The 27,060-nt window shown below is 38.6% G+C and overlaps 1 protein-coding gene and 1 pseudogene across 1 annotated transcript; both read left to right on the forward strand.

Moving 5' to 3' along the window:
- Positions 1 to 361: 361 nt before the first annotated feature.
- On the forward strand, positions 362 to 1,779 carry LOC130881225 (DDB1- and CUL4-associated factor 13-like). The gene has a single exon (XM_057780645.1). The coding sequence runs from the start codon at positions 362 to 364 to the stop codon at positions 1,607 to 1,609; it is 1,248 nt and encodes a 415-aa protein (XP_057636628.1). The 3' UTR covers positions 1,610 to 1,779.
- Positions 1,780 to 19,085: 17,306 nt separating this feature from the next.
- On the forward strand, positions 19,086 to 19,498 carry LOC130885597 (40S ribosomal protein S15a-like; annotated as a pseudogene).
- Positions 19,499 to 27,060: the final 7,562 nt, after the last annotated feature.

Below are 27,060 nucleotides of genomic sequence, written 5' to 3' on the forward strand. Positions count from 1 at the left end.
TTCTTTGGGTTCACCTTCTTATTTAGCTTCTCTAGGATCACGAATTATAGGGTCAATGTCCTTTATTTATGGCTAGAAACCCATTATGAGTGAGTACATCCCATGTTCCTCTCTTTGGGTCTGGCTTACCTCACTCAGGATAGTGTTTCCTATTTCCGTCCACTTGCATGCAAAATTCAAGAAGTCATTGTTTTTTACTGCTGAGTAGTACTCTAATATGTATATATTCCATACTTTCTTCATTCATTCTTCCATTGAAGGGCATCTAGGTTGTTTCCAGGTTCTGGTTATTACAAATAATGCTGCTGGGAACTCGAACCTGGCCAGAGGCTCGTGAGGCCCAAGACCCAGAGCCACCAAGATGAAGGTGAAAATGCTGAGCCGGAACCCCGACAACTATGTCCACAAAACCAAGCTGGACATACAAAGAGTTCCAAGAAACTATGATCCAACCTTACATCCTTTTGAAGTCCCACGAGAATATGTAAGAGCTTTAAATGCTACCAAATTGGAACGAGTGTTTGCAAAGCCATTCCTTGCGTCTCTGGATAGGCACCGTGATGGAGTCACTTGCCTGGCAAAGCATCCGAAGAGCCTGACGACCGTCCTTTCTGGGGCGTGTGATGGAGAGGTTAAAATTTGGAACCTGACTAGACGAAAATGTGTCCGAACGATGCAAGCACATGAAGGCTTTGTGCGAGGGATATGCGCTCGCTTTTGTGGGACTTCCTTTTTCACTGTTGGTGATGACAAAACTGTGAAGCAGTGGAAAATGGATGGGCCGGGCTGTGGAGAAGAAGAGGAGCCACTGCAGACCATACTAGGAAAGACAGTGTACACCGGCATTGACCATCACTGGAAAGACCCTGTCTTCGCCACCTGTGGACAGCAAGTAGACATTTGGGATGAACAAAGAACCAGCCCCGTGTGCTCAATGAACTCGGGATTTGACAGTATATGCAGTGTTAAATTTAATCCCATTGAGACATTTATCCTGGGAAGTTGTGCTTCTGATAGGAATATAGTACTGTATGATATGTGGCAAGCCACGACTCTGAAGAAGGTTATCTTGGATATGAGAACAAATACAATCTGCTGGAACCCTATGGAAGCTTTCCATTTTACTGCAGCAAATGAAGATTATAACTTGTATACTTTTGATATGCGTGCCCTGGACACGCCTGTTCAGATCCACATGGATCACGTCTCTGCAATACTTGACGTGGACTACTCCCCCACTGGGAAAGAGTTTGTGTCTGCCAGTTTCGCTAAGTCTATTAGAATCTTCCCTGTGGAGAGGAGCCGGAGCAGGGAAGTGTATCACACAAAGAGAATGCAGCACGTTATCTGTGTGAAGTGGACCTCTGACAGCAAGTACATCATGTGTGGCTCTGACGAGATGAACATCCGCCTCTGGAAGGCTAACGCCTCGGAGAAGCTGTGCTTGCTTTCATCGCGAGAAAAAGCAGCGAATGATTATAACCAGAAGTTAAAGGAAAAGTTTCAGTATCATCCGCTTGTGAAACGCATTGCTCGCCATCGGCATCTGCCGAAATCCATCTACAGCCAGATCCAGGAGCAGCGCATCATGAGGGAATCCCGTCGCTGAAAGGAAATGAATCGTCGTAAACATAGCAAGCCTGGGTCTGTGCCAGTTGTGTCAGAGAGGAGGAAACAGGTAGTGGCAGTTGTGAAATAATGTTTTGTCTTCCTACCAAGCTTGATATATAATTATTTGCTACTTCTGATTTGGGAACTCTGTAAATAAACGTCCTGGCTCTGGATTAATAGAAAAAAACAAAAAACAAATAATGCTGCTATGAACATAGTTGAGCATATACTTTTGTTGTATGATAGGTCATCTCTTGGGTATATTCCCAAGAGTGTTATTGCTGGGTCCTGGGATAGGTTGAACCCAAATTTCCTGAGAAATCGCCACACTGCTTTCCATAGTGATTGCACAAGTTTGCATTCCCACCAGCAATGGATGAGTGTACCCCTTACTCCACATCCTCTCCAGCAAAGGCTACTGTTGGTGTTTTTGATTTTAGCCATTCTGACAGGTGTAAGATGGTATCTTATAAATAAGTTAGAGGGGCTTATGAAGATATGGCTGTGTAGCAGTCCTTGCTGTCCTGGAACACACTCTGTAGATCAGTCTGATCTTGAACTCACAGAGATGGGCCTGCCTCTGCCTCCCAAGAGCTAGCATTAGTGGCATGCAGCACCACTGCCCAACTGATTCTAGATATCTTGATGGCAACTCACAACTGTTGAACTCTAGTTCAAGGAACTAATGACCTCTTCCAACCTCCATAAGTATCACACATGTGTTGCACAAGCTTACATGCAGACAAATTACCTGTACACATAAAAATAATAAAAGTATTTTAGAAATCACAATTGTAAAATAATTCTTCTTATATGTCTCATTAAAGGACAATAGATGGTTGTATACAAGGGACCTTGCTGGATTTTTATTAAAGATAGTTTTTTTTTAATGAAAGTGACATTTAAAGTGGAATAAAATGTATAAATAAGATAGAAAGAGAAAAACTCTGCAGAGGGGAAAAGAAGTATCTGTGATAAATCCTAGAATTCAAATAGGTTTGGCAGATCTTAGGAATATGAAGAGGGTCAAGATGAATGGAGCATGGGAAGTGTGGGTGAGAGATCCTGAAGTAAGCAAAAATGAAAGTAAATTGTAGGACTATTTCTTGCATATCATACATGACTGTATGATTGAATGTAAAATTAACTTTTACTCTCAGCATTGTTGGAAGAATATAAAATAAATTCACAAAGAGCTGGCACAACCATGCTTTTTTATTTAAAGCAGATTATTGTGGAAATCATGCAGACTGCCATAAAAGTACAATTCAGAAACATTTGAGGTGAGCCTTTACGACTTAAAATGGAATAATACAGGATGTGGAATAAAATAGCTTCAAAAGAAACTTAATAGTATTTGTACCTGGTTTCATATTTATTGGACCTGCCATTGGAAGAAATAGAAATAACAACCATCAAGAAATTTCAGTTTTTATTATTCTGGAATCTCAGAAATGGGTCATACAAAAAGATTAATATTAGTCCATAGACTGACAGTTTTACACTCTTTTCTGAGGATTAAGGCTTGAGGCATGCCCACAGGCTAGTGGGTACAAAGTATAGAAGTCAGAGAAAAGAGAGAAAGGAGTAGCTTACAAAGGGACAAGCAAACCCACAACGTCTTTAAAACAGAAAGAAGGAATGGGATTCTAAGCATGTGACATTGTTTTCATTTATTTAACTAAATAAGGGAGTGCCAGGTTAAAGGACAGAGAGAAGAGACAGGACATTCCGTAGAATGAAGATAAATAAATCCTGAATAAGCAGAGTGTGAAAACCAGAGAAAGGCTTTGGAGTGGAAAAACTCGAGAGAAGGTATGCGTTAACAGTAAGAAGACAGGAAAATAAGCATGCTGAAAGACAAATGTCATTTCCAGGCAACACTGAGAAATTTCTTCATCCCATTTTTGGATATAAATTTAAGCTGAGATCAGGTTCTATGTGTTCAATTCATTTGGACTTTTCCAATACCTTTTCTCCAATGGAATTAAGGATAATGACAATTATACAGTAATTGTGTGGATTATAGAATCTAATCGAGCTGCAGAATTTAAGGAAAACTGCTAGGTTTTCTGAGCCTCCTTCTTCCCCAGGGAAAGGTGAGGGCACTATCCCCCCATTCTGCAGCCCCACAAAGCAGGACAATCAGACGCAATAGGGAGTCGAGTCAAAGCAGAAACTCAGTTTATTACTGTGAGCATCAGCTTATAAATGTTAAGTGACATCCTGTGATGTGGGGGTACCTCCAGCAATGAGAGACAGCCAAGCCCTCCCTCTGGCTAGAGGGGCGTCTACCTAGTTTTTGCTGTCTCATCCTCACTCAAACTCGAGCTAGGCTTTTTTTCTCTGCCCTATATGCCTCAAAGTACAGGCCCTGAGATAATTTTGGTCCAATAGAAAACATGAAGGGCATAATATAATAAAAAGTCTAGACCCTAACCTAGCTAAACAATTCATTGAAATCCTGATAATTCAATGTTTTAATTGTTAAATAGGATAAATAGCATAATATCATTAGGAGTCATTTCATCACTACCTTTTCTTTTCTTTTCCTTTTTTTGAGACCAGTAGCATTTGGTTCTTGTGCATTCTCTCGGTGCTCTTTTTCTTCTGTTGATTAACTTGTTCAACTTGGATGTGATTTTATTCTTTTATCTTAGTATATTTTATTTTGTTATGTTTTGTTGTGATATCTTAGAAGCCTGGTTTTTTTTGTTTGTTTGTTTGTTTTTGTTTTTTTTTTTCTAATGATAGACAGGATTGGACTAGACCCAGATGGGAGAGAGGTTGGTAGGAATAGAAGAATGGGAATGGAAAATTGTAATCAGGCTATACTGTATGAAAAAAGAATCTATTGTTATTAAAAGGGAAAAAAGAAAAATGTGACAGTCACTCTGAATATAAGATGGACTCTAAAGACAGTTTTAATTTGCAGGCCCATGATGGTTAAGAACATTGTACACTTTTCCAGACATTCATAACCTTTGTTTTCTTTGGTCTTTTGAGACAAGGTTTCTCTATAGTTTTTAGAGCCTGTCCTGGAACTCACTCTGTAGACCAGGCTGGACTCAGACTCACAGTAATGTGCCTGCCTGTGCCTCCCAAGTGCTGGGATTAAAAGCCTGTACCACCACTGCCTGATTCATAGCCATTCTTTTTTTTTTTTTATTGAAAAAAAATTTTCTGCCTCCTCCCCGCCTCCCATTTCCCTCCCCGTCCTCCCGCCCCTCTCCCCCTCCCCCCTCCCCTTCTCCTCCCTCTCCAGCCCCATGAGCAGTCAGGGTTCCCTGCCCTGTGGAAAGTCCAAGGTCCTCCCCACTCCGTCCAGATCTAGGAAGGTGAACATCCAAACTGTCTAGGCTCCCACAAAGCCAGAACATGAAGTAGGATCAAAACCCTGTGCCATTGTCCTTGGCCTCTCATCAGCTCTCATTGTCCATTCTTATGTCTTCCCCTAAGAACACTCTCTTTGGATGGATGATTTGGATTTTTGTTTTTAGTTTAATTTCTGGAGCTCTCTATAAATTCTAGTTATTAATGTTGTGCCTAATTTACACTTGACAGATTTTTCCCCATTCTTTAATTTGTCTCTTTGCTCAGGTGATCCCTTCATTTGCTATAGAGAAGTGATCTAATCTCATGCTGGCTGTAGCAGTTGTCAGTTCTTGGGGGGAGGGGGGATTGGAGTAATTCTCAGAAAGCGCTTGTTAATAATCATGGCATTTGAAGGAAAATGACAAATAAACAACTGGTATGCTGATGTATATTTATAAAAAATATCATAATATAACCAATTATTTTCTATACTGGTTTAAAACATGACACAAAATAGAAAAAAGAAACTTTTAAAAATCCTAGTTGATATCTCAATGTGTGCACCTCTAGAATCTATGCATAGACTTTCAAGCAGTATGGGATGGCATGAAACATCTGACAGTCCACAGGTGCTCAGGATGAGAGCAATAAGGACGCCCCATTTACCCTTGCCTTGTAATGGATTGTGTCCTCCAGCAATGTACCACGGCCATCTCAGGAGCCATGTAGCCAAGTGGAAAGCAGTACTAAGGATTTATGGTTTAAATAAATTACTTCCAGAAGTGATGTTTCCAAACTATTAGTGTGGAACAAATAGTCTGAAAGAGCTGGAGAGAGAAGACAGGTTTCTGTAAGCAAGTCAGCAGGATGAGCAACACTCACAGCTTCACCTCTTCAAATCACATTTGGGCATCTGTTCTGCAACACGGTTAAAAATATTATGCTCGACACAATTAGCAATTAGATTAATAAACAAGTTCAGGCAAAATGAAGATTTCTACCACCCTCGTTTCTGTTTTTCTTATTCAAACAAGATGCAAGTAAAAAGTTGGCCAGTTAGGATTGAGGGCAATAAAAATAGCCTGCATTTTCTAACCCAAATCACATCTGCTTTAAAGTTCACACTGAAGCAGTCATAGCTGTCTAATTCAAGTGTTTATGGAGGGAATTCTTTTTATAGATCGTTATGTCAGAAGAAACTAAGTGAAAGCTCCAGTCATTTGGAGGTACCCAAGTCCACGAATCCAAACTTTCAGTTACAGAAAATAGCAGAGACTCATTGCACTTTAGCTCTACATGTTCAGTAAGATAAGTAGGCGACCTATGTTCATTGTCATTGAAGACACATTTGGGGCTAACAATGTGCAACTGAACTAGGACATCATTGGTTTCTTATCTTCCATCTGGATTATAAACAGGAGAAAAATCATGAGATAATAAATGCCCTATGTTGAAAATACATCCACCACTTATCATATTTGTTAGACAATAAATAACTCATCACCAGGGCACCTTTAATTTTAAAGGAGCAGAGAGTTACAAGTCTTCATAAACTCAGAAGTAAATGAGCATTATATATGAATGAAAAATAATTATACAGGCTAAAATGCCTACTACTATTTAGCCTTTCGGCCATTCTATGTCTGATTTCATCTCACCTCTTCCTCCAAGGAGGCATCACCAGTATCTAGCGCATGCCTATAATGGAAGGTGATATTTCCAATAAGATCAAATTCTTCTTCGAAGAATTAGAAACCAGAAAACAAATTCACTGTGTTCAATAACTCAGTAAACATGGGCAGAAAAGAAACAAGATAAAAACAATAAATGCTCGCTTCACTTCAAAATGATGAATTAGAAACATAAAAACAGCCACTGGTTCATAACAGTTCTGAAATTCCATTGAGCAGATGTTGTCAAAGCTCTTCCATCAGGACAGTCCCGGTGCCATTCACAGCTCCTCAGCTGCTTCCTTTCTCTCTGCAGCAAGAGCCTCTGGATGGCTTTTGCTTTCTCAGACTAAAATGAAACATCGCCCTGGGAGGCATAGCTCACACTATCCTATCAGCACCATTGGTGTGAGATGAGATCGGAAGCCACAAACGTGGTCAGATAATCCCTGTGGAACTGGCTTTGCCAGTGGGAAAGAGGGAAAAGGAAGGAAGGATCTCTCCCCCAAATATGATGCCAGGGTTGTTTTCCCTCAATATCTTTTCTAAGAACTGCTTTTGGAACAGTTTGTGAAAGAAAGACTGGGTGGTTCAGAATCATCCACCTTTCTTCTCTTGACCAAGTTCTCTATAAAATAACTTAATGAGACAAAAAAAGCTGAAGCTTGGCCATCAAATGCCTCAGAGAGAAAAAACATCTTCTCTCCTTCTCACAGTACATGATGCAGAATAAGCAATGTGGAAGTCCATAGTTTTAGTGGTGAAGGAATTACAGTCCTCCTCATACCTGGAAGGAGAAAAGATGTCAAGCAAGACATTTTATGTCTACCACAGATGACCTCACTGCTTGGACTTCTCAGGCACTTCTTCCAGCAACTTCTCTGCAGGGAATTTTTGAGCACAGAGGCCAAGCTCAAATTGTCCCCCTAATATTGCCACATTACTTGTCCATCTCTGCGCCCTGAATACACATGTACACATATGCACACAAATACATATGTATAGCACACACACACCAAAACAAAAAAAATTAAAGAGATGTCTATGATGAAAACCATCTGCTTTTGTTTTCTGAAGATCTTAAGCCACAAATCTCCTGGCATTTCAGAATGTTTTGATTTTTAAACTTACTAGAATATGTTTTTCATTCTAAAAGCAGTGTTTAATTCTGAGTATTTTTATTGTTTGGCTTCTATCTTCTAATTTTTAAATGGATGGATTATTTTCTTCTTTCTTGTCAAAGTTTTGGAATATTTTAAATTTACTTCACTATGTGATATTTCTTTGTTCTCTATGTTTCATCTTATAGGGTCTCTTAAAACAGAAATTATTCTTGACCCTCCATTCTAGATATAGAAGACTGATTGGAGGTTCTAGGATCCTCAAAATTTCGTATGAATCCCTAGGTTTCACTGTTAAGAGAGTAGTTCAAGAAATGATTTCTGGTTGTCTTGTATTTAATTGCCTTTAATATGCAGAGGAAGCCTCCATTCTCTTACCAGAAGTTTCCTCAGTCCTGAAGAATCACAAGAGAAGTCGGAAAAGTTGGATGGGATGCACAGCACTAAACATAAAGCTTTGAATTTGACTCCAATTCTCAGTGATGTAGTTCAACCCCAATTTCGATTGTGCTTCATGGACCAGACACTAGAATTTTGAATTTCATTTCTCCAGGGAATATGCTCCAGCCTTCATTAAGTCAGGAGAAGGCAGATGCTGGATGCAGCTAGACCTGTCAAATAACCGTTCCTTGTCACTTCTGTCAGGCATACAGTCTGTGGAGTTGAAGAACCACTCTTTGGGTTGTTTTCTGGATCCTACAGAGTTTTTTACTTGTCTCCTATCTTTTCCTAAACTCTGTAGTTTCAGCATTGATATCATAAAACTGACATCTTTTGGTCACTTTTGTTCTGACCTTCCTTTTTTTTTTAAAACAATTTATCAAGTTATGAATTTTAAATTAGTTTCCTATCCCTTGTTGTATTTTTTTACAGAGGGCTTAAAAGTATGAATTTATTTTTAAATTTTCCTAGTCTAACACAACAGAAAGCAATTCTATATCTATCACAGCAACATACAAAGATATCGAAAACAGAATGTAGAGGAAGTCCTCTCCAGTCACTGATGGATGGGAGGAGAGCACATGAACAGCAGTTTATATCAGGCCTTTATTTGTATACTGAAGGGATAATCCACATTAAAAGTTCATATGTGACTTTTCTGGCCAGATCATAAGCAAGTCCAAGGCATTATTGGCTATCTATCGTGGGAAAAGTTCCTTGCCCATACCAGACTTGAGACATAGCAAGTGCTTTAAAGTCTCCTGGTAAAGATATAACTACTAACTCAACCCCCACTCACAGACTATGATCACAAACACAGCTGCATTCCTGAAACATAAGTATTCTCAGTATTTTGTACAAAATCATGGTTCAGATATTGTAGGTGTTCTTACTGAGGCCTCATGATAGACAGCCTTTACATAAAATATTTCTTCACTGATCTGACTCAGTACTAAGTACATTTCCATTCCTAGTTTACCCCAAACACCTTCCACTTGGGTCCCAGAGACCATAAAACTACAGGAAGTTTTCTTCAGAGCTTAAGTTAATGAAGTTAAGTTAATGACTTTTCTGATTTTAATCACTCTGTGGTTCCCTTGAGGGAGAAAGAATGAAACAGGGGAGAGCTATTTCTTTGTGTGGTCTAGCCTATTAAATTCACTGTTACAGTCTTGTGTTTCTCTACACCGTACGAATCAACTAACACATATACCACTGAGAAGCTCAAAGTTTCAAGGCCTTTTAAAGATCATCTAATCCCTTTCACTTGATACCTTCCTTCAAAAATTGCAAAGGTAGCAGCTCTTGGAGGATTCAATGAGATCAATTATGTAAGCATCTTGGAATAGTCTCAGGCACCTAGTAAATAGGAAGTCATTAACAATGATGTTGAACATCATCAAAATGATGCTTTAGACTGTTCAACATCAGACATTTCTATATCCTACATTTTTCGAAATCCTATATTTTTCACCACACTGTGGAGTCCTGTTTAATTTATTTCCCCTCATTAAAAAATTAAACACCAATATTTAAATAATAATGAACAGGGGTTCCAGAAGGATAAATAGTTTGGGCCTTGGGTCTTCAATTGAAATTTTATTTGCACTCTGACAAAAAGAGATCCATCAGCTCCGATTTCAAATTAAGTTCTCATCCTGAAGGCAGAGCCTAAGGAATCATCGTTTCCATCTGTGATCTATTTATTTGTATTCTACAAAATGTTTGCAAGTTTTCCTACTTGAATTATGAGTTTTTGTTAAGGCCTGCAGTGTCCTAAAAATGATCTTTATTCCCCCTTCTGTGCCTACAGCCATATTTTATAATTCAGACATCATATCTCTGCATGAAAAGATTAAGATGGAAACATTTGAGAAAGGAAATTCTAACTATTGAAAACCATTCCCTCTTCCGTCTCTGTCTTATCAACCTACCCTCCCCCAGAGCACAGTGGACTAGCTGCTAGTACTTTCTACAAATAGATTCATTTCAATACATTTTTATGAATAGAATCAAATATTTTCAATATGTATCAGGGTGTTGGGTGTTCAGGAATTGTAACCAGATAATTCTGTAAACAGAGAAAAGTTATTTGTTCTTTAAAAACCTGAAAAGGTGTAGGATAGTCCTTCATATACATGAAATTATACTGCAGATTTTCTTGGCTAAATGACAGTAAACTTATATTTCACTCATCCGTTCCTATACTTATTGTTCATTCACCTCTCTATGTATTTGTATAATGGTGCTTGTGTGTGTTTCCACCTATAGAAGGATTCCTAAGCCAGATAATTCATTTAACACCTCTACAGGGAAGCATTTTCAACCTATCTCCAGTCCAGAAAACACAGTTATTTCCTCTCTCAATCCTCCCCCACGCTGTTATTTCTCCCATGAAAAAGTTTTCAATTTTCCTTCTTCATTTTACCAAATGAACTCTTTATTTGGATGGATATAGAAAATTTTCCACTATGTGCATGAAACCAATCAAGTAACTACTACATTTATATTGGAACAGAAAACTGTTAGTGTTTTTTGCTATGAGGTAAAATAATAATTGTCAGATTCCTTAGGTGCCATCAGCATCTAAAAGGCAGTTAGAGAGCATTCTCTACTCTCCTTTGATAATATTATATTATTAAAACATGCAGGAAAACACAAATGACTAGGATCCAATAAAAAGAAATGGTTTGTTTTGATAGATTCAAAGAAAATAAGTCACACAACACATGAACAATATTGGCAACTTAATTTGTTGATTTATTTCATATTACATGAATATAGATAGTCAAGATGGAAGGATGTCTTAGGATGCATTAATTTAAACACTCCTGTCCCATTAAGCCAACTTACTTGGTAAAGACTGACTAGTGCTAGAAAGTGTATTAGTCAGATTTTTTTCATCACTGGGACCAAAGTATTCTATGGAAATACCTTAAAATACAGGAGATTTACTCTCACTCGGGGTTTTAGAGAAATCAATCGACCAAGGTAAGGGAGTGTTTGGGGGAAATAGAAGTTTAGAATGCAGAGTATGGGTCCAGGGAGTGGGCAAGGTATGTTAGAGTCCTAATGATAGTGACCTACTTCCTCCAGCTTGGCCCTGCCCCCTAACATTCACCATTCCCCAGTAATGTCATTTATTCCATTAAGGGACTAATGCTTTGAAAAGAGACCCTAGAATCTATTTGTATTTGACAAAAGAAAGTATAGACACACTCAGAGCTATAGTTTACTGATGTAATAAATTGATAATCCAGTCATCAGGAGAATCAAAAACACGTTTACTTATTAGAGGAGAGTCTAGAATTCTTCTAGTACAAAAAAAAATGAATTGCTAAGAATATTTATTGTGACGACTGTTAAGAGAGCAGAATAGGTTTGGGTACTTTTAAATCATAAGTGAAATTACTTAAATCTATCCACTAACTAATGTGAGGTTTTGGCAGCTTCCTAGGCAAATTTGGTAGAATATATAACAGAGATATAAGTAGCAGCTGTTTCCCTAAGGTATTAGTGGAACAATTAAAAAGAAATGCTAGTAGTAAGAGGTAGACAAAGAATATACAAACGCTAAATTTTTATAAGATGGAGACATCTATGTTTTCTCTAAGTGCTTCTTTCTAACAGTAAATTATTTAATCCATGTCTCAGTATATTAAAGGAAAATGCACTCCACAGTGACAACTGATACGGATCCTATGCCTAGAATTAGTGGGTCATTTGGGAGCTGCAAAGCTAATCGCAGGTCTCCCTTTATTTAAAAGGTTTTGGCAGATGAACTTGGCTGGCAGAATGAAAGCCAAAGTGCCATTTACAGGGTCCTAGGTAGCTTCGTGAGCTAAATGCCTTAACTTTAGACTACACACGGCACACGTCTCTTTTTAAAGATTAGTTCATTCTCGAAAAACCAAAAAAAGAAAAAAGAAAAAGAAAACCTATTAATTCAGAATGGGCTAATAGATTAAATAGATTAGTGATGTAAGATATGTGGGATTCCCCTTTGTATGCTGTGAATACCCTTGGTGAATAAAGAAAAGAAACTTCTTTGCCTGTTGACAGGGCAGAACTTAGGTAGGTGGGAAAAACTGAACTGAATGCTGGGAGAAAGGAGGCAGAGTCAAACAGAAGCCATGTAGCCCTACTGGACACAGATGGCAGAGCTTTACCTGTTAAGCCACAGCCGTATGGCCATACACAGATTACTAGAAATGGGTTAAAAGTTAGCCAATAAGAAGCTAGAGATAATGGACCAAGCAGTGATTTAAATGATATGATTTCTGTGTGATTATTTTGGGGCTGAGCAGCCAGAAACCAACAAGCAGACTCCTCTAAAAATGAGGGCCACTAAAAGCTAATATCAAACACTCAGGCATCCAGATTGTTTCAAATAGACATTGAACCCTCTTGTCTGGGTATTAAATGTAGCCATAAAGTTAATCTTATGATTAAGTTTTCCACCTGGCCATATGGGCAATCATGGATATATCAGCTGTAATGCAGTGGGAAAGATTATATGATTAATAAAAACTTATATTTTAATCAAAGAAGTTAAACAATCAGAACACGTACTCAACCATATTGGTTGAGCTCCAGATCTTCACAGCTGAGCCAGCAAGAGTGGGCTGATTTCTGTTTCATTGCTGACTGAATATTCAACCTGACAATAGAACCTGTCTCCTGTTATTCTTGCTAGGTAAACTTAGATGGGGAAAAATGTGTTATCTTCCCAGTTTTTCCAATGATCTTTATAATAATAGCTCTGTCTTCTCATTTCATCCATTAACTCAATATTTTTAAATCACATCCAACAACCAAATAAGGAATTTTTGCTTGTGTTAGCCTATGGTGTGAATGGAATTAATTACTGCTATTGGCAAGCATAACCAACACCTGATGGTTTCCCCCAGTTCAGAGGTAACATCTGTCATCCAGGATTATTCTTTATTGTTTTACAGAGGACTTTCATGGGGAAAAGCTAACACACAATGTGCAAAGCCTCTAAGAGCCCTGAGATGGGAGCAGGTCTACCCTGAAGTGACCCTGCTCAAACCAGTCTAAATAGTTGTTAGTCAAACAATGTCTACAAAAATGTTCTGTGCCTGATCCCTGCTTTTGCCAGCTACAATGCATGTTTTCTTTTCTTTCTGAAATGTCATACTTTTCTCAGAATAATGTTGAACTTCGCTATAATCACCCACCAGTTCTTAAATATAAAACTCTAAACAATACAATATTGAATTTTGTCCTCTCAATATTTGTTTTCCTCCCAATATCTACAACAATTAATTTCATTTATAATATTTTATTGCTTCTGCAAAACATGTCTGGTTATGGTAAATCTTGCTTCATATAATATTTTCCAAAGAACTCAAGTCAGTGCTGCGTAAACGGCCAGAGAATAATGATTTCACTTTGCTCTTTAAACCTGGGTAAATTCCCACACCCTCATTTTTATCTGTCTTCCAGGGTCATTAACCCAGCCATCACCATGCTTCCATTTACCATGATTCTGTTTGTCATATTTCATCACAAATCAATTGATTTATTTGGTGTCACCTAGATGAGATCAGAGGAAACTGCTTTCTAGTAGGGTGATGATCGATGTCTGCAGCAGCTAGGATTTTCCAGAGAAACAGAACCAACTGGATATAGAAGGAGGATTTGTCACAGATGTTGGTTCTCAGAGATAAACAGGCAGAGAAATTCCATGATACACCACCTAATCCCCTAGCTAAAGACGCAGAAAAACCAAGGCGCATGTTCAGTCTGAGCACTACAGCCTGCGGACCAGGGAAATCAATAGTGTGACTCCCGGCTTAAGGATAAGGCTAGAGAAACAAGGTCAACACTGCAAATTCTTGAGCTCAAAGTCCTGGAGGTCTGCTGATAGCAAAAGAGAAGTGAAGGAGGCATGCCCCCGATCCAGAGGCAGAGGTGCTCGCCTCTCCTCTGCTTTTAATCCTGTACAGATTTCCAACAGAGCAGGCGCTGACTGAGAACACTACTGAGAGCAGTTTTTCTTGTTCTGTCTGTTGATCCAAATGCCAGTCTCCAGAAACACCCTCAGACACACACCCAGGAATAATACTTCCCCAGAGACCCTTACCCTGGTCAAGCTGACACCTGTATTAACCATGGCATTCCAGCTTGTACTGCCTCGAAATATAATCAAGACAATAAGGTAACATAGTTAAAAGTGGTGAGTTAACCAGCAGTAATTATGCAATAAGTTTGTTGAAACTTACTCACCTATTCCTTGGCATCTCAAAACTTTTCTTTTCTTTCTAATGGAGAGCAGGGACTAAGTTTTTCTTCTCTCTGCTTCCTCTACTGCACCTGCCCAAGTGCCTTAATGCCACGGGGAAAGCAGAGCTCATGTATCAGTAGATGTGAGACTTCGTTCTTGCTTCAGAGTTAATCAGTTTTGTTTAACCTGATGTCATCATTTAGAGGAACAAAGATGGAAGTCACAGCTCCTCTATGTCACCTACAACAAAGTTCTCTGAAGTTAGGGGAGGATAGGAGGGAAGTGGAAGCAAGGGGAAGAGAGAAGAGACCAGAGGAGGGGAGAGAGCCATAGAGCTATGCAAAGTTTGGGTGAAACAGAAATGAATCTGATACTTTATTGAGGGCTGGTCCTAGAAAAATCCTATAACACTTGATCAATCTGAAAAAATATCAATATTTTAAAATATATAATATATCTTAACCGGCTTATGCATCATGTTTGAAACCAAAAATTGTGTCTGACCAAGATTCCGGCTAAACCACTTGAGTGATGATGTCTTTATAATTTTACATATTTTTCAAACAAGACATTCAATTAGTGCTTATTATGATGGAGGGGGAATCTTGGCAGCTACTCTGCTCTCCCTCTGCTGCCTCTAGCAGTCATAGTTGCCTCTTCCTTCTATCAATTCATGCATACACATGTTTGTTACTGAGCCATTACCACCATGCTGGATAAATCCACAGGAAAGAAATATGCTGGTCCCAAAAGCACAGGTTACAGATGGCCCTGTCACATAGCTATGGCCAGAACATCTCTCAGTTCTTAGCAGGCCAGGAAGAACACAGGACTAACTGGTTGATGAAAAGCCCAAAGAGGATTATTCTTTTTATTTTATTTTATACTTTATTGTTTTTAATTGAGATAGACATTTTCTTCCACTCCCCTTCCTTCTTTCCTTCTCCCCTTACTACACTCACTTATAAGTGACTTTCAGACATAAAGCAAAGAATAGTCAGCCTATAGTCCACAACCCCAGAGAACCTAGACAACAAAGAAAACCCTAACAGAGAAATACATGGATCTGCCTAGGAAGGAGAAAAAGGCAAGATCTCTTGAGTAATATAGGAGTGTGGGCAGACAGGAGGGAGGGTAGAAGGGGAGAGGATTATTCTTTTTTCATGATTAAACATTGTTACAGTGCTGGGATGCACACAGAATAATCATAATGGATAGCTGCTACCTTATTCAGGGTCTGCATTATGTCTGGCATTGTGCCACATACAACTCTTTATATGCCACATAGCAGGGATGGGTTCGTACTTCCTTGAGCACATGTTCTAGGAAGAACAAAAATGGAAATTATGTAACTTCACAGTGAGGCCATCTGAATTTGCGATGAGCTGATCTTCGTGTAGAATTCAGAAAGGATAGATAACAACAAATTTCAGGACACTGAGGTCATTACTGCTGTTTAGATGCATAGATAGAAACAATGTCTACCAAAGAAAGTACTTATTTCCTATTATCACCCTTGAAAAGGTCAATCAAAGAAGAGAACAGAGAGAAGTAGACAATAAAAATCAGAAGGGAAATGTACTCCACCAAGCTCACTTCTGTTACCTTAGGTCATTTTGTTGACAACTCTCATTCGTCTTGATTTGACTTGACTCTCCTCCCATGTGTGACTCTCTTGTCATGTTGGCACCTGGCTACTGGTACTAGAAGAGTCTTCAATGATATGTGCCTTTGAAATGCTCATTTGCCAATGGCTAATGGAAATCCAGATAAATTCACAACTCCTTGTGGGTCAGGCTGATGCTGTGATCTTGACTACAGTTTTCCCATGGTCTGACATCATCCCTTCCTCCCTAGTCATTGTTTTAAGAAGTCCTCCTAGGATCAATTTTTCTAAATAGTTCCAAATCTGCAGTCATGAATATTTACCTCATCTCTCCTTTGGACCCCTACAACCAGCTATTCCTCACTATTCCATAATTTATTTATTAATGTCTGCTTTTGCTTGGCATGCATGCTTGTGCGTACACATTGATAACCATCAAAGTAAAAGAGATTGAGAGCCACAGTTTCTGTTGACATTTTGTGACCAGTGATTGGTTCACAAACTAAGTCTTTGAGTCAAACACACATGGGCTAAAAAGAAGTCCCAACATTCTCAAAGACCTACATTAACAGTTCTTAGGATAAAAAGAATATGCAGTAAAATGTATGTCCAAGTATAAAGGAAAAAATGAATGAGCTCAGACCCATGAGACTCTAGACCCTATGAATCATATTCATAGTGCTCTCTCTTATTACCAAAATAAAGACAGTTGGGGAATTGTTTCCATGTTTCTTTCTCTAATATCTGTTGGAACTTAAAAAGAAAGCAGACACCTTCAATTCTCCCTTCCATTGTTCACATGGCACAAAAATTTTCAAGAATGAAATTACCTTTGGAAAGAAACAGTGAGTATCTGAAAAACTAATCCACCTCCATTATTAAAGGGATTATTAGATGAAATAATACCCATGAGAAAAACAAGTATGAACTGGCTTTGTAGAAGATGATTCGTAGCTGAGAGAGAGAATAGAAATTCTTAGAAAAACTAAATAATTTTTAGTGTATGTATGTGTACACAGGCATTGTAAGAGTGTGGGGTGGTGCATGTGAGCATGTGTGTGTACACCTGTGTCATTTCTTAAGAAAAATTCAAGTCCCACTATCCCAGAACTCACCAAGTATGGTAGGCCTTCCCAGGGAAAGGCAGCCATAAGGATCTCCTTGTCTCAGCCTCATCAGTGCAGGAATTACAAACTTTGTCAAAGTAGGTGCTGGGAATCCTCAGCTTTTTCAAAGTAGGTGCTCAGATCCTCACTCTTGCAAGGTAAGCACTTTATGCCCTTTATAGACTGAGTCATCTCCCCAGGCCCAGAACTAAATATTTTAACTACATCTTTCATCTTTGACTATAAAATATTTGATTATTTTTCAAATGAATTACATGTGAATTGTTTTCTTACTATAAAAGTAATATATATCTGTTGCAAAAAAATGAAGAAGAAAGAATTAGGAATCTAAAAAAATTAAAATGAGAGATTATCATACATATACCATTACTATACACTGAGTGTGCTTTCTCTCAATTTGTATAAGCAAAGACAAATTTAACTGGAGATCAAATTGCAGATAAAATCCTATATGATGATTTTAAACATTCTCTTCATCTTGACACTAACTCACATGAGTGCTGTAGTTCCACGAGTCTTTAAGAATATGAGCTTACCGCTGAGTAGTACTCTAATATGTATATATTCCACACTTTCTCCATCCATTCTTCCATTGAATGGCATCTAGGTTGTTTCCAGGTTCTGGCTATTACAAACAATGCTGCTATGAACATAGTTGAACAAATGCTTTTGTCATATGATAGGGCTTCTCTTGGGTATATTCCCAAGAGTGGTATTACTGGATCTTGGGGTAAGTTGATCCCAAATTTCCTGAGAAATCACCACACTGATTTCCAAAGTGGTTGCACAAGTTTGTATTCCCACCAGCAATGGATGAGTGTGCCCTTTCCTCCACAACCTCTCCAGCAAAGACTATCATTGGTGTTTTTGATTTTAGCCATTCTGACAGGTGTAAGATGATATCTCAAAGTTGTTTTAATTTGCATTTCCCTTATCGCTAAGGAGGTTGAGCATGACCTTAAATTCTTTTGGCCATTTGAATTTCTTCTTTTGAGAATTCTCTCTTCAGTTCAGTACCCCATTTTTTAATTGGGTTAATTAGCGGTAAAAAAACAATGACATTGTGAATTTTGCATGCAAATGGATGGAAATAGAAAACACTATCCTTAGTGAGGTATCCCAGACCCAAAAAGATGAACATGGGATGTACTCACTCATAATTGGTTTCTAGCCATAAATAAAGGACATTGGGCATATAATTTGTGATCCCAGAGAAGCTAAATAAGAAGGTGAACCCAAAGAAAAACGTATAGTCATCTGCCTGGATAGGGGAAGTAGACAAGATTGCCGGGCAAAAGCTGGGAACTTGCGGAACCTTCATCTGGAGATGGATCGAGATAGAGACAGAGACCCAATTTGCAGTAAGGGACTGAGCTCTTAAGGTCCAAATGAGGAGCAGAAGGAGGGAGAACATGAGCAAGGAAATCAGGACCACTAGGGGTGCACCCACCCACTGTGACAGTGGAACTGATCTATTGGGAGCTTACCAAGGCCAGCTGGACTGGGACTGAATAAGCATGGGATGAAACTGGACTCTCTGAACATGGCGGACAATGAAGGCTGATGAGAAGCCAACGACAATGGCACTAGGTTTCAATCCTAATACATGAACTGGCTTTGCGGGAGCCTAGCCTGTTTGGATGCTCACCTTCCAGGACCTAGATAGAAGTGGGAGGACCTTGGACTTCCTGCAGGGCAGGGAATTTGGACTGCTCTTCAGTACCTAGAGGGAGGGGGAATGGAGTGGGGGGAGGGGGAGAGGAGTGGGGAGAGTGGGAGGGGAGTGGGGGGAGGGAAATGGGAAACGGGGAGGAGGCGGAAATTTTAAGTAAAAAAGAATAAAATAAAGTAAAAAATTAAAAAAAAAAGAATATGAGCTTAGCCCCATAACTCCATGCGTTTGGCCCTCCCATCCTCTTTCGGCCATCCTCCTGCGCCACCACCATGGTGCGCATGAACGTCCTGGCTGATGCTCTCAAGAGCATCAACAATGCTGAGAAGAGAGGCAAATGCCAGGTCCTTATCAGGCCCTGCTCCAAAGTCATCGTTCGGTTCCTAACCGTGATGATGAAGCACGGTTACATTGGTGAATTTGAAATCATTGATGACCACAGAGCTGGGAAGATCGTCGTGAACCTCACAGGCAGGTTGAACAAGTGTGGAGTGATAAGCCCTAGATTTGATGTGCAACTCAAAGACCTAGAAAAATGGCAGAACAATCTGCTCCCGTCCCGTCTTCATTGTACTGACCGCCTCAGCTGGCATCATGGACCATGAAGAGGCCAGACGAAAGCACACAGGAGGGAAAATCCTGGGATTCTTTTTCTAGAGATGTAAAACATAAATAAAGAGCCTTTATGGACAAAAAAAAAAGAATATGAGCTTAATAGTTACACACTATTTCTCCTTGAGGTAACTAAACTAGTTATCTATGCTCTGTATCAGGTCACCCAGAACATAAAAGAGCAATCATCTGTAATAGCACACAAATTATGAGCACCAGGCACTCATAGGAATTAGATGGGTGTCTCTCCCTCAGGATCTCTCCTGAGACTGCAGGTTATTGAAATAGGGGCTTGTATGATGTTCTCTGATGCTCACTTACTTAAGTATTGATTGGGAACTTCAGTTTCCCCCTATATTGGCTTCTCAGAACCTCTTGAACATGGATCTGATCACAGAGGGTTGCTAGCAAAGACCATGGTGACAGGGATGGTATAAATCATTTTGTATATGGATGGATGTATGTAGGAAGATAAATCTGTACTATATTCATAAAGAGGTTAGAGAAGAATACTCGGTTTAATTCCCCAAGGTCTTTTTTCTACTTATATTTTATTTCTCTATCTTTGTCTCTATATCTATTCATTTTTTTTTCTCTAGAAGTGGTCTCTCAGTGGACTGTAGTTCTTCAAGTAAGATAGATTGGCACTATCATCACACATCAACATAACCAGAGATCTATATTTGAGTTCTGGGAACAGAATTTAGGGACCCTGGACTGAGTTACCAAAATGTCGCAATTATATAATCCTTTATAATACAGCCTTTGATTATTTCTTTCATCACACACTTCACTGAAACAAAACAGCAGCCCATGCTCATAGGCTGATGTGGCAACAAAATATGAGCCACAGCAGAAAAGAACCCTTGAACTGTCTTGATCCTTTGTCAACTTCTATATTTGTCTTAATACCTGTATACCTGTGTATAAGTTTTTATTTTGCCTGGTATGTGACTGGGTACAATTTTCTACTTTGAATATTTAAACCTATCTCAATTTATACTACTTAAAAGTAGTTATTATTTTTTCTTAAGAGTACTCATTAACTGCCTTCAAGTGAATACATGTTGAATTTAAAACTGCTTTATGATACTATACAAAAATAAAATGACAGCTAATGGTGAATTAAGGGATGAGTACTAGTTTTTCTAGTGGTGTAGCCCATAAACTGCCCATAGTGCAGTAACTAACCTCCCACCCATATGAAAGCAACTCTATTTAAACTCACTGGGTAGTGCACAGACACGCATGCACTTTTGTGCACATACACATGCCCTAACATAGAAACGTGAGAGTCAGAAGTGGACTTCCTGGGAAGAATGGTTTGAGAGAAAAATTAGATACTATATGGGTTAATAAGGGATGAAATGAAGTAGAAGTGTGTGTGTGTGTGTGTGTGTGTGTGTGTGTGTGTGTGTGTGTGTGTGTAATGTGGGATTTCCCTCTGTGTGCTATGATTACCATTAATGAATAAAGAAACTGCTTTGGACCTATAGCTGGGCAGAACTTAGCTAGGTGGGGAAAACTAAGCTGAATGCTGACAGAAAGAAGGTCCCAGTCAGGAAGAAGCCATGTAGCTCTCATGGAGACAGAGGCCAAAACTTTAGCCAGTAACACACAACCACATGGTGATACACAGATAACTAGAAATGGGGTAAATTAAGATATAAGTGTTAGTCAATAAGAAGCTAGAGCTAATGGGCCAAGCAATGTTTTAATTAATACAATCTCTGTAGTAAGGAGCGGCGGGCTACATCCCGCCACCTGGCTACCTTTACCTGAAATAATTACACAGAAACTGTATTCTTTTAAACACTGACTGGCCCATTAGTTCCAACCTCTTATTGGCTAGCTCTTACATATTGATCTAACCCATTTCTAATATTCTGTGTTGTACCACAAGCTGGCTTACCAGGAAAGATCTTAACCTGCGTCTGTCTGGAGTGGGAGAATCATGGCAACTGACTGACTCAGCTTCTTTCTCCCAGCATTCTATTCTGTCTACTCCGCCCACCTAAGGGTTGGCCTATCAAATGGGCCAAGGTAGTTTCTTTATTAATTAACCAATGAAAGCAACAGATTAGAAAGAAATCACTCCCACATCAAGTCTCTGTGTGATTCCCATGGGGCACAGCTGAGCTTAGACTTCTTGTTCCTGTTTTGTGAGTTTTCCCCTTATAGTAAATAAAAATATAATTGTTTTATTCTTTAGCTAGCCTGGTCATTTCTTTAATCGAACTAATTTCTACAGTTGAAATCGGCCAAGCGGTGTTTTAATTAATACAGTTTCTATGTGATTATTTTGGGGCTAAGCAGCTGGGAACTAATTAGTGGCCTCCTCCTACGTGTGTGTGTGTGTGTGTGTGTGTGTGTGTGTGTGTGTGATTTGAGACACAGTCTCTCTGTCTTTTGAGACATTGCAGCCTTGGATGTCCTGGAACTCACTTTGTAGACCAGTCTGGCCTCAAACTCACAGAAATCCATCTGCCTCTGCCTTGCGAGTATTTGGATTAAAGGTGTGTGACACCACCTCCCAACTAAGAATAAATACTTTTAAGTTGGCAGGGTGGGTGAAGTCTTTCTCATTCTTGCTCTCCTACCCTCCCATTTCTTTCAGAAATCCTGCCACTGGATCAACCCCATGCAATGTGACAAGGGTCACTTGACAACATTATTTGGACCTGCAATCCTAACTCCCTTTTGTGGCTGGAGATAACATTCACAAATGCTATGGACTTGGGTCTGCACAATTTGGGGAGCATTACTTTATTTAGCATTATACCTAAAGTTTATATCATAGTTGGTACTAACTAAGCATTTGTTTTCTAAATGAACTAATGCTATGAGGATACATAACCTTTAAATAGTAATGACATCTTCCAATATGTTTAAATTTTGCACAACTGTTAATAGTAATGGCTGTATATGCTTCTATTTTAACCATTTTCTTTTGACTCAATTTATCAACATTTTTTGTTGTGGAACCTAATAATACATTCTTAGATTGGCTGGTGAGTCATGATGTGTACTTTCCTAGTCTTGGCACTAGTTTGGGGGCTCAATTGTTTAAAACTCTAGGTGTTTATAACACACATGGAATATTGGACTTAAAATCACTGAATACATTTAAATAAGTTTATTTATTTAACATAAAATTATACTAGTAGCTTTATATAATAAATTTTTATTATCTGATCCATAATGGATATTGTGAATATTACTTAACTCTCCTCTATCTTCCACACTGTATTTACATAAGATTTTACAATCAGTGTTTACAATAACTCTACTTTGTAGACTTTATTATTGCCTTCATTTTATAGAGAAATAAAATGAATTTTATAAATGCTTCATATCTTTCCTGTTACACCCCTAATGCTGCAGTACATCTCCTCTGATGTTTTGTAATCATAATCTGTAACATTACACACAGAGCTTTGTCAATCAATACATTACCCATAATGCTCTTTGTTCTGGAAATAAGCAGCACAGCCTTCTTCTTACTTTTTTTTCATTTTTTTAAAGATTTATTTCATTGTATTATATGTGTATGAGTATTTTGCCCATATGCATGCTTGCAAACCATGTGGGAACCTGGTGCCACAGAGGCCAGAAGAGGGCATTAGAAACCCTGAAACTGGAATTACAGAAGCTCATGAGCCACCATGTTTGTGACGGAAATCAAACAAATATCCTCTGGAAGAGCAGTCAGTGTTCTTCACCCCAGCAATGTTTCTTGGAAATTTGAAAGAGTACACTTACAAAGCCTGGACTAAGATCTTTCAAAGGTAAATTCTATTTATGCTATTTTAACCTGGACTTTCCCTCCAAATTTTTATATGTTAATTAGTCTGTTAAATCTTCCAGTAACTTTTTCAGGTATCTATATTTCCCAAGAAATATATTGGGTTTTGTACTGTCACAAAAGCCATGGAAATATGTCTAATTATTCATGTTTGTGATCAATAAAACATTTAATACTAATCAAATTTTCTCTCATGTGTGAAATCAAGGGGAGAAAAGCACAGAACAAAGAGGCAAAATACTAGTGTTGTAAAACAATTATGGAAAGGGGGAGAGGGTAAAGCGAAGACTAACAGAGAGTAAGGACACATAAAATGGACTGAATTTAATGGAAAGACTGATATAAGCTATAGACAGGTCTGAAAAGTCTGGCCCTACCTCTTGAAGACATGATTTTGTGAAGTTAGATGGAGAAATAACAGGCCCTACGAGAATGAGTTAGCCTTGTTCACTCGTCTGTTGGGTCAGACAACAACGCCTGGAATTTTCTTTGAGTTGAAGAAATAAGCATAAAATTATAAGCATTATTCTCCCACTCATACATCTGTCATCAGAATCTGTCCAGCATAGCTTCAATGTTCCGATTGCTCATTATAAAAAGAAAATACATTTCATTTTTTCCAAGAAATAGAATGGTTACATTACTCTTAACCCTACCCTTAACTAGTTCAGAGTTTAGGGCATTAAAAATTCTCATTATGTTAGTAATCTGGACTGGCAAAAAGTAATCCTTCAGGGCTGGCTACATTGCTCAGCAGGTAAAAGTGCTTGCTGCCTAGCCTGAGCACCTCATTTTGATGCCTGGGATTTGTATGGTAGAAGGAGAAAACCAACTCTGCAAAGCTGTCCTCACCTTCATGTATACACCATGATACATGTGTGTCTCCCCACCTACTCACTAATTAATTAATAAGTTAATTAATTAATGAAAATAAGAAAATATAAATAATCTATGTAAAAGCTTTATCTTACAAGTTTAGATATCGTGCTTTGCAACAAACAATCCACATACGCCCATGAGCTGAAACCCACACCGTTTCACATTTTGTCTTTAAACACCAGGCTTTCAGAAGGCATCTTTCAGGGTTACATTTGCATTTTTACAGATAAAGTAACAAAGAGTGATAGTACTTTAATACAATCCCATCTGAGCATGGATAATAAATCTGAGTCCTTTTCTCTTGTCAAGATGTCTTGTCTTTGTCATTTAATTTTCCCTGAATGGCTATAAAATCTGTCACAGCAAAGCACTTAGTCTCTGAGGGGAGTTATTGATAAAGCTAGCAGGATCCATCCAAGATGTGTATTGTAAAGGTGAGTCCCATTATACATAGCTCCTGATAGAGCAGGTTGGTTTTAAAATTCCAATATTGAAATAGAATTAGAAAGCTGCAAGTCAACAAAATGAGTCATTGTAATTCCAATATAGGACATCTATTTATATAGGGAAATCATTAAAAATGGAAGACTACAAATGCTATGTGTCAAAACAGTCATCTGTTTTGGTCAAATTGTTGAGTATTCTGCTGACATAAACAAAAATGTTAATATTGCTTGTGTGTGTTGCCCAAGTTTTGCAAAAGGTAAAAGGATTATGTGACCTTAATCACATAAGAGAAAACAGTGTGTCCCCAATGTTTGTAACACAAAGCAGCCAAGGGGTTTAGATTCAACAACACCTTCTTGCATTCAGCCTGAACACACACACACGCACACACACACACACACATGTATACATGTATGCATGCATGCATGCACACACAGAGAAATTATAATTTAATTTAAAAGGGACATTTATAAAAAAAATTGCAAGAACCAACTGAAATGCATGTCCACCTCTCTCAAGTACCATACTCAAGGTCTTTATTTAAATTACTATTTAAATTACTTTTTCCTGTCTTTTCATTCATGTGTCTGTTTATGTGTGTATCTGAGAACATGAATGTACTTGCAGGTACCCACAAAGCCAGAAGAGGGAAGTCTTGGAACCAGAGACTCCAGAGGTTGTGAGTCCCCCTACGTGGGTGTCCAGACCTTAACTCTGATTCTCTGCAAGAGCAGGAAGTGCTCTTAACATCAGACATCTCTCTCTAGCCCCCATGCCTGAGATCTTTATGACTATACTGGCTAACTCCAAAAGAAACCTCCTTCGCTGAACATGGAATGTGCTCTTGGGCCTAGACTGAAAGGTTTCTGGCAGAGATTCAATTTCCATCCATTTGTTCGCAAAATTCGAGAAGTCATTGTTTTTTACCGCTGAGTAGTACTCTAATATGTATATATTCCACACTTTCTTCATCCATTCCTCCATTGAAGGGCATCTAGGTTGTTTCCAGGTTTTGGCTATTACAAACAATGCTGCTATGAACAAAGTTGAACAGATACTTTTGTCATTTGATGTGGCATCTCTTGGGTATATTCCCAAGAGTGGTATTACTGGATCTTGGGGTAGGTTGATCCCAAATTTCCTGAGAAATTGCCACACTGATTTCCAAAGTGGTTGCACAAGTTTGCATTCCCACCAGCAATGAATGAGTGTGCCTCTTTCTCCACAACCTCTCCAGCAAAGGCTATCATTGGTGTTCTTGATTTTAGCCATTCTGACAGGTGTAAGATGGTATCTCAAAGTTGTTTTAATTTGCATTTCCCTTATCGCTAAGGAGGTTGAGCATGACCTTAAGTGTCTTTTGGCCATTTGAAATTCTTCTGTTGAGAATTCTCTGTTCAGATCAGTGCCCCATTTTTTTATTGGGTTCATTAGCATTTTAAAGTCTAGTTTCTTGAGTTCTTTATATATTTTGGAGATCAGACCTTTGTCTGTTGCAGGGTTGGTGAAGATCTTCTCCCAGTCAGTGGGTTGCCTTTTTGTCTTAGTGACAGTGTCCTCTGCTTTACAGAAGCTACTCAGTTTCAGGAGGTCCCATTTATTCAATGTTGTCCTTATTCAGACAATACCTTTCCTAAATCCCAGTATTACTCCTTCCTCCTAAAAAATCATGACAACAGCAGATGTCAATATATTATGAAACAATTCACTTGGCAACGTACATACAATTTACTGGAACACCATTTTTCTCATTTGTAAGGCATGACTCAATACTAACATCACATAAAAACTTAGAAGAAGCCTAGCCCCTCAAGAGTTAGAAAGCACAGATGCTTTTGGACACACGAGCAAACTCAGTTTCTTGATAGTGCTCAACAAATACCACCCTAGCAACCATTCAAATTTTCAGCCTGATGTTAAACTCCTCTACAAAATATGACTGTGTTGCGAAGGGAACAACTAATAAAATGAAACAAAGCTACTATCTGGGATAGCATATTTATTTTAAAAAATTATTTTACTTAAAATTTTATTCAATCAAACTGTGACTGAGGAATGTCCTTTGGAGGATGTCAGATAAGTTACGGTGAAGGTTTAAGAAGGGCGGGATTGGTGAAGACAGGTGTGAGATAAAGGAAACAAACTGCACGCAAGGGCTCAAAGCATCTTTATTTTCTCTTTAGTGTGCAAGACAGTTGTTAGCCATTACTTGATTAATCCTAGAAAACTGAGTTAAACTTCCTAGGAAACAGATCTCTTTATTCTCACTTAAAACTTGCTGAGAAACCCTGGTTTTTCTAAGAAAAAAATTGGTGAAATATTTATGCCACAATGGAATATGAAGAGATGTTTTTTTCTCACACAATGGAATATGCGGCTTAAAAGGGTTGTGATGGAGGAAGGTCATTTGTCAATAAACAAACTGCCTTGGCCCATTTGATAGGCTACCCCTTAGGTGGGTGGAGTAAACAGAATAGAATGCTGGGAGGAAGAGGAAGTGAGCT

This window comes from Chionomys nivalis, chromosome 1 (assembly GCF_950005125.1).
Source record: "Chionomys nivalis chromosome 1, mChiNiv1.1, whole genome shotgun sequence".
Lineage (NCBI taxonomy): Eukaryota > Metazoa > Chordata > Mammalia > Rodentia > Cricetidae > Chionomys > Chionomys nivalis.

Bases quoted from the DNA above. Each gene is read 5' to 3' on its own strand.
- LOC130881225 (XM_057780645.1), top strand. From the start codon at position 362: ATGAAGGTGAAAATGCTGAGCCGGAACCCCGACAACTATGTCCACAAA.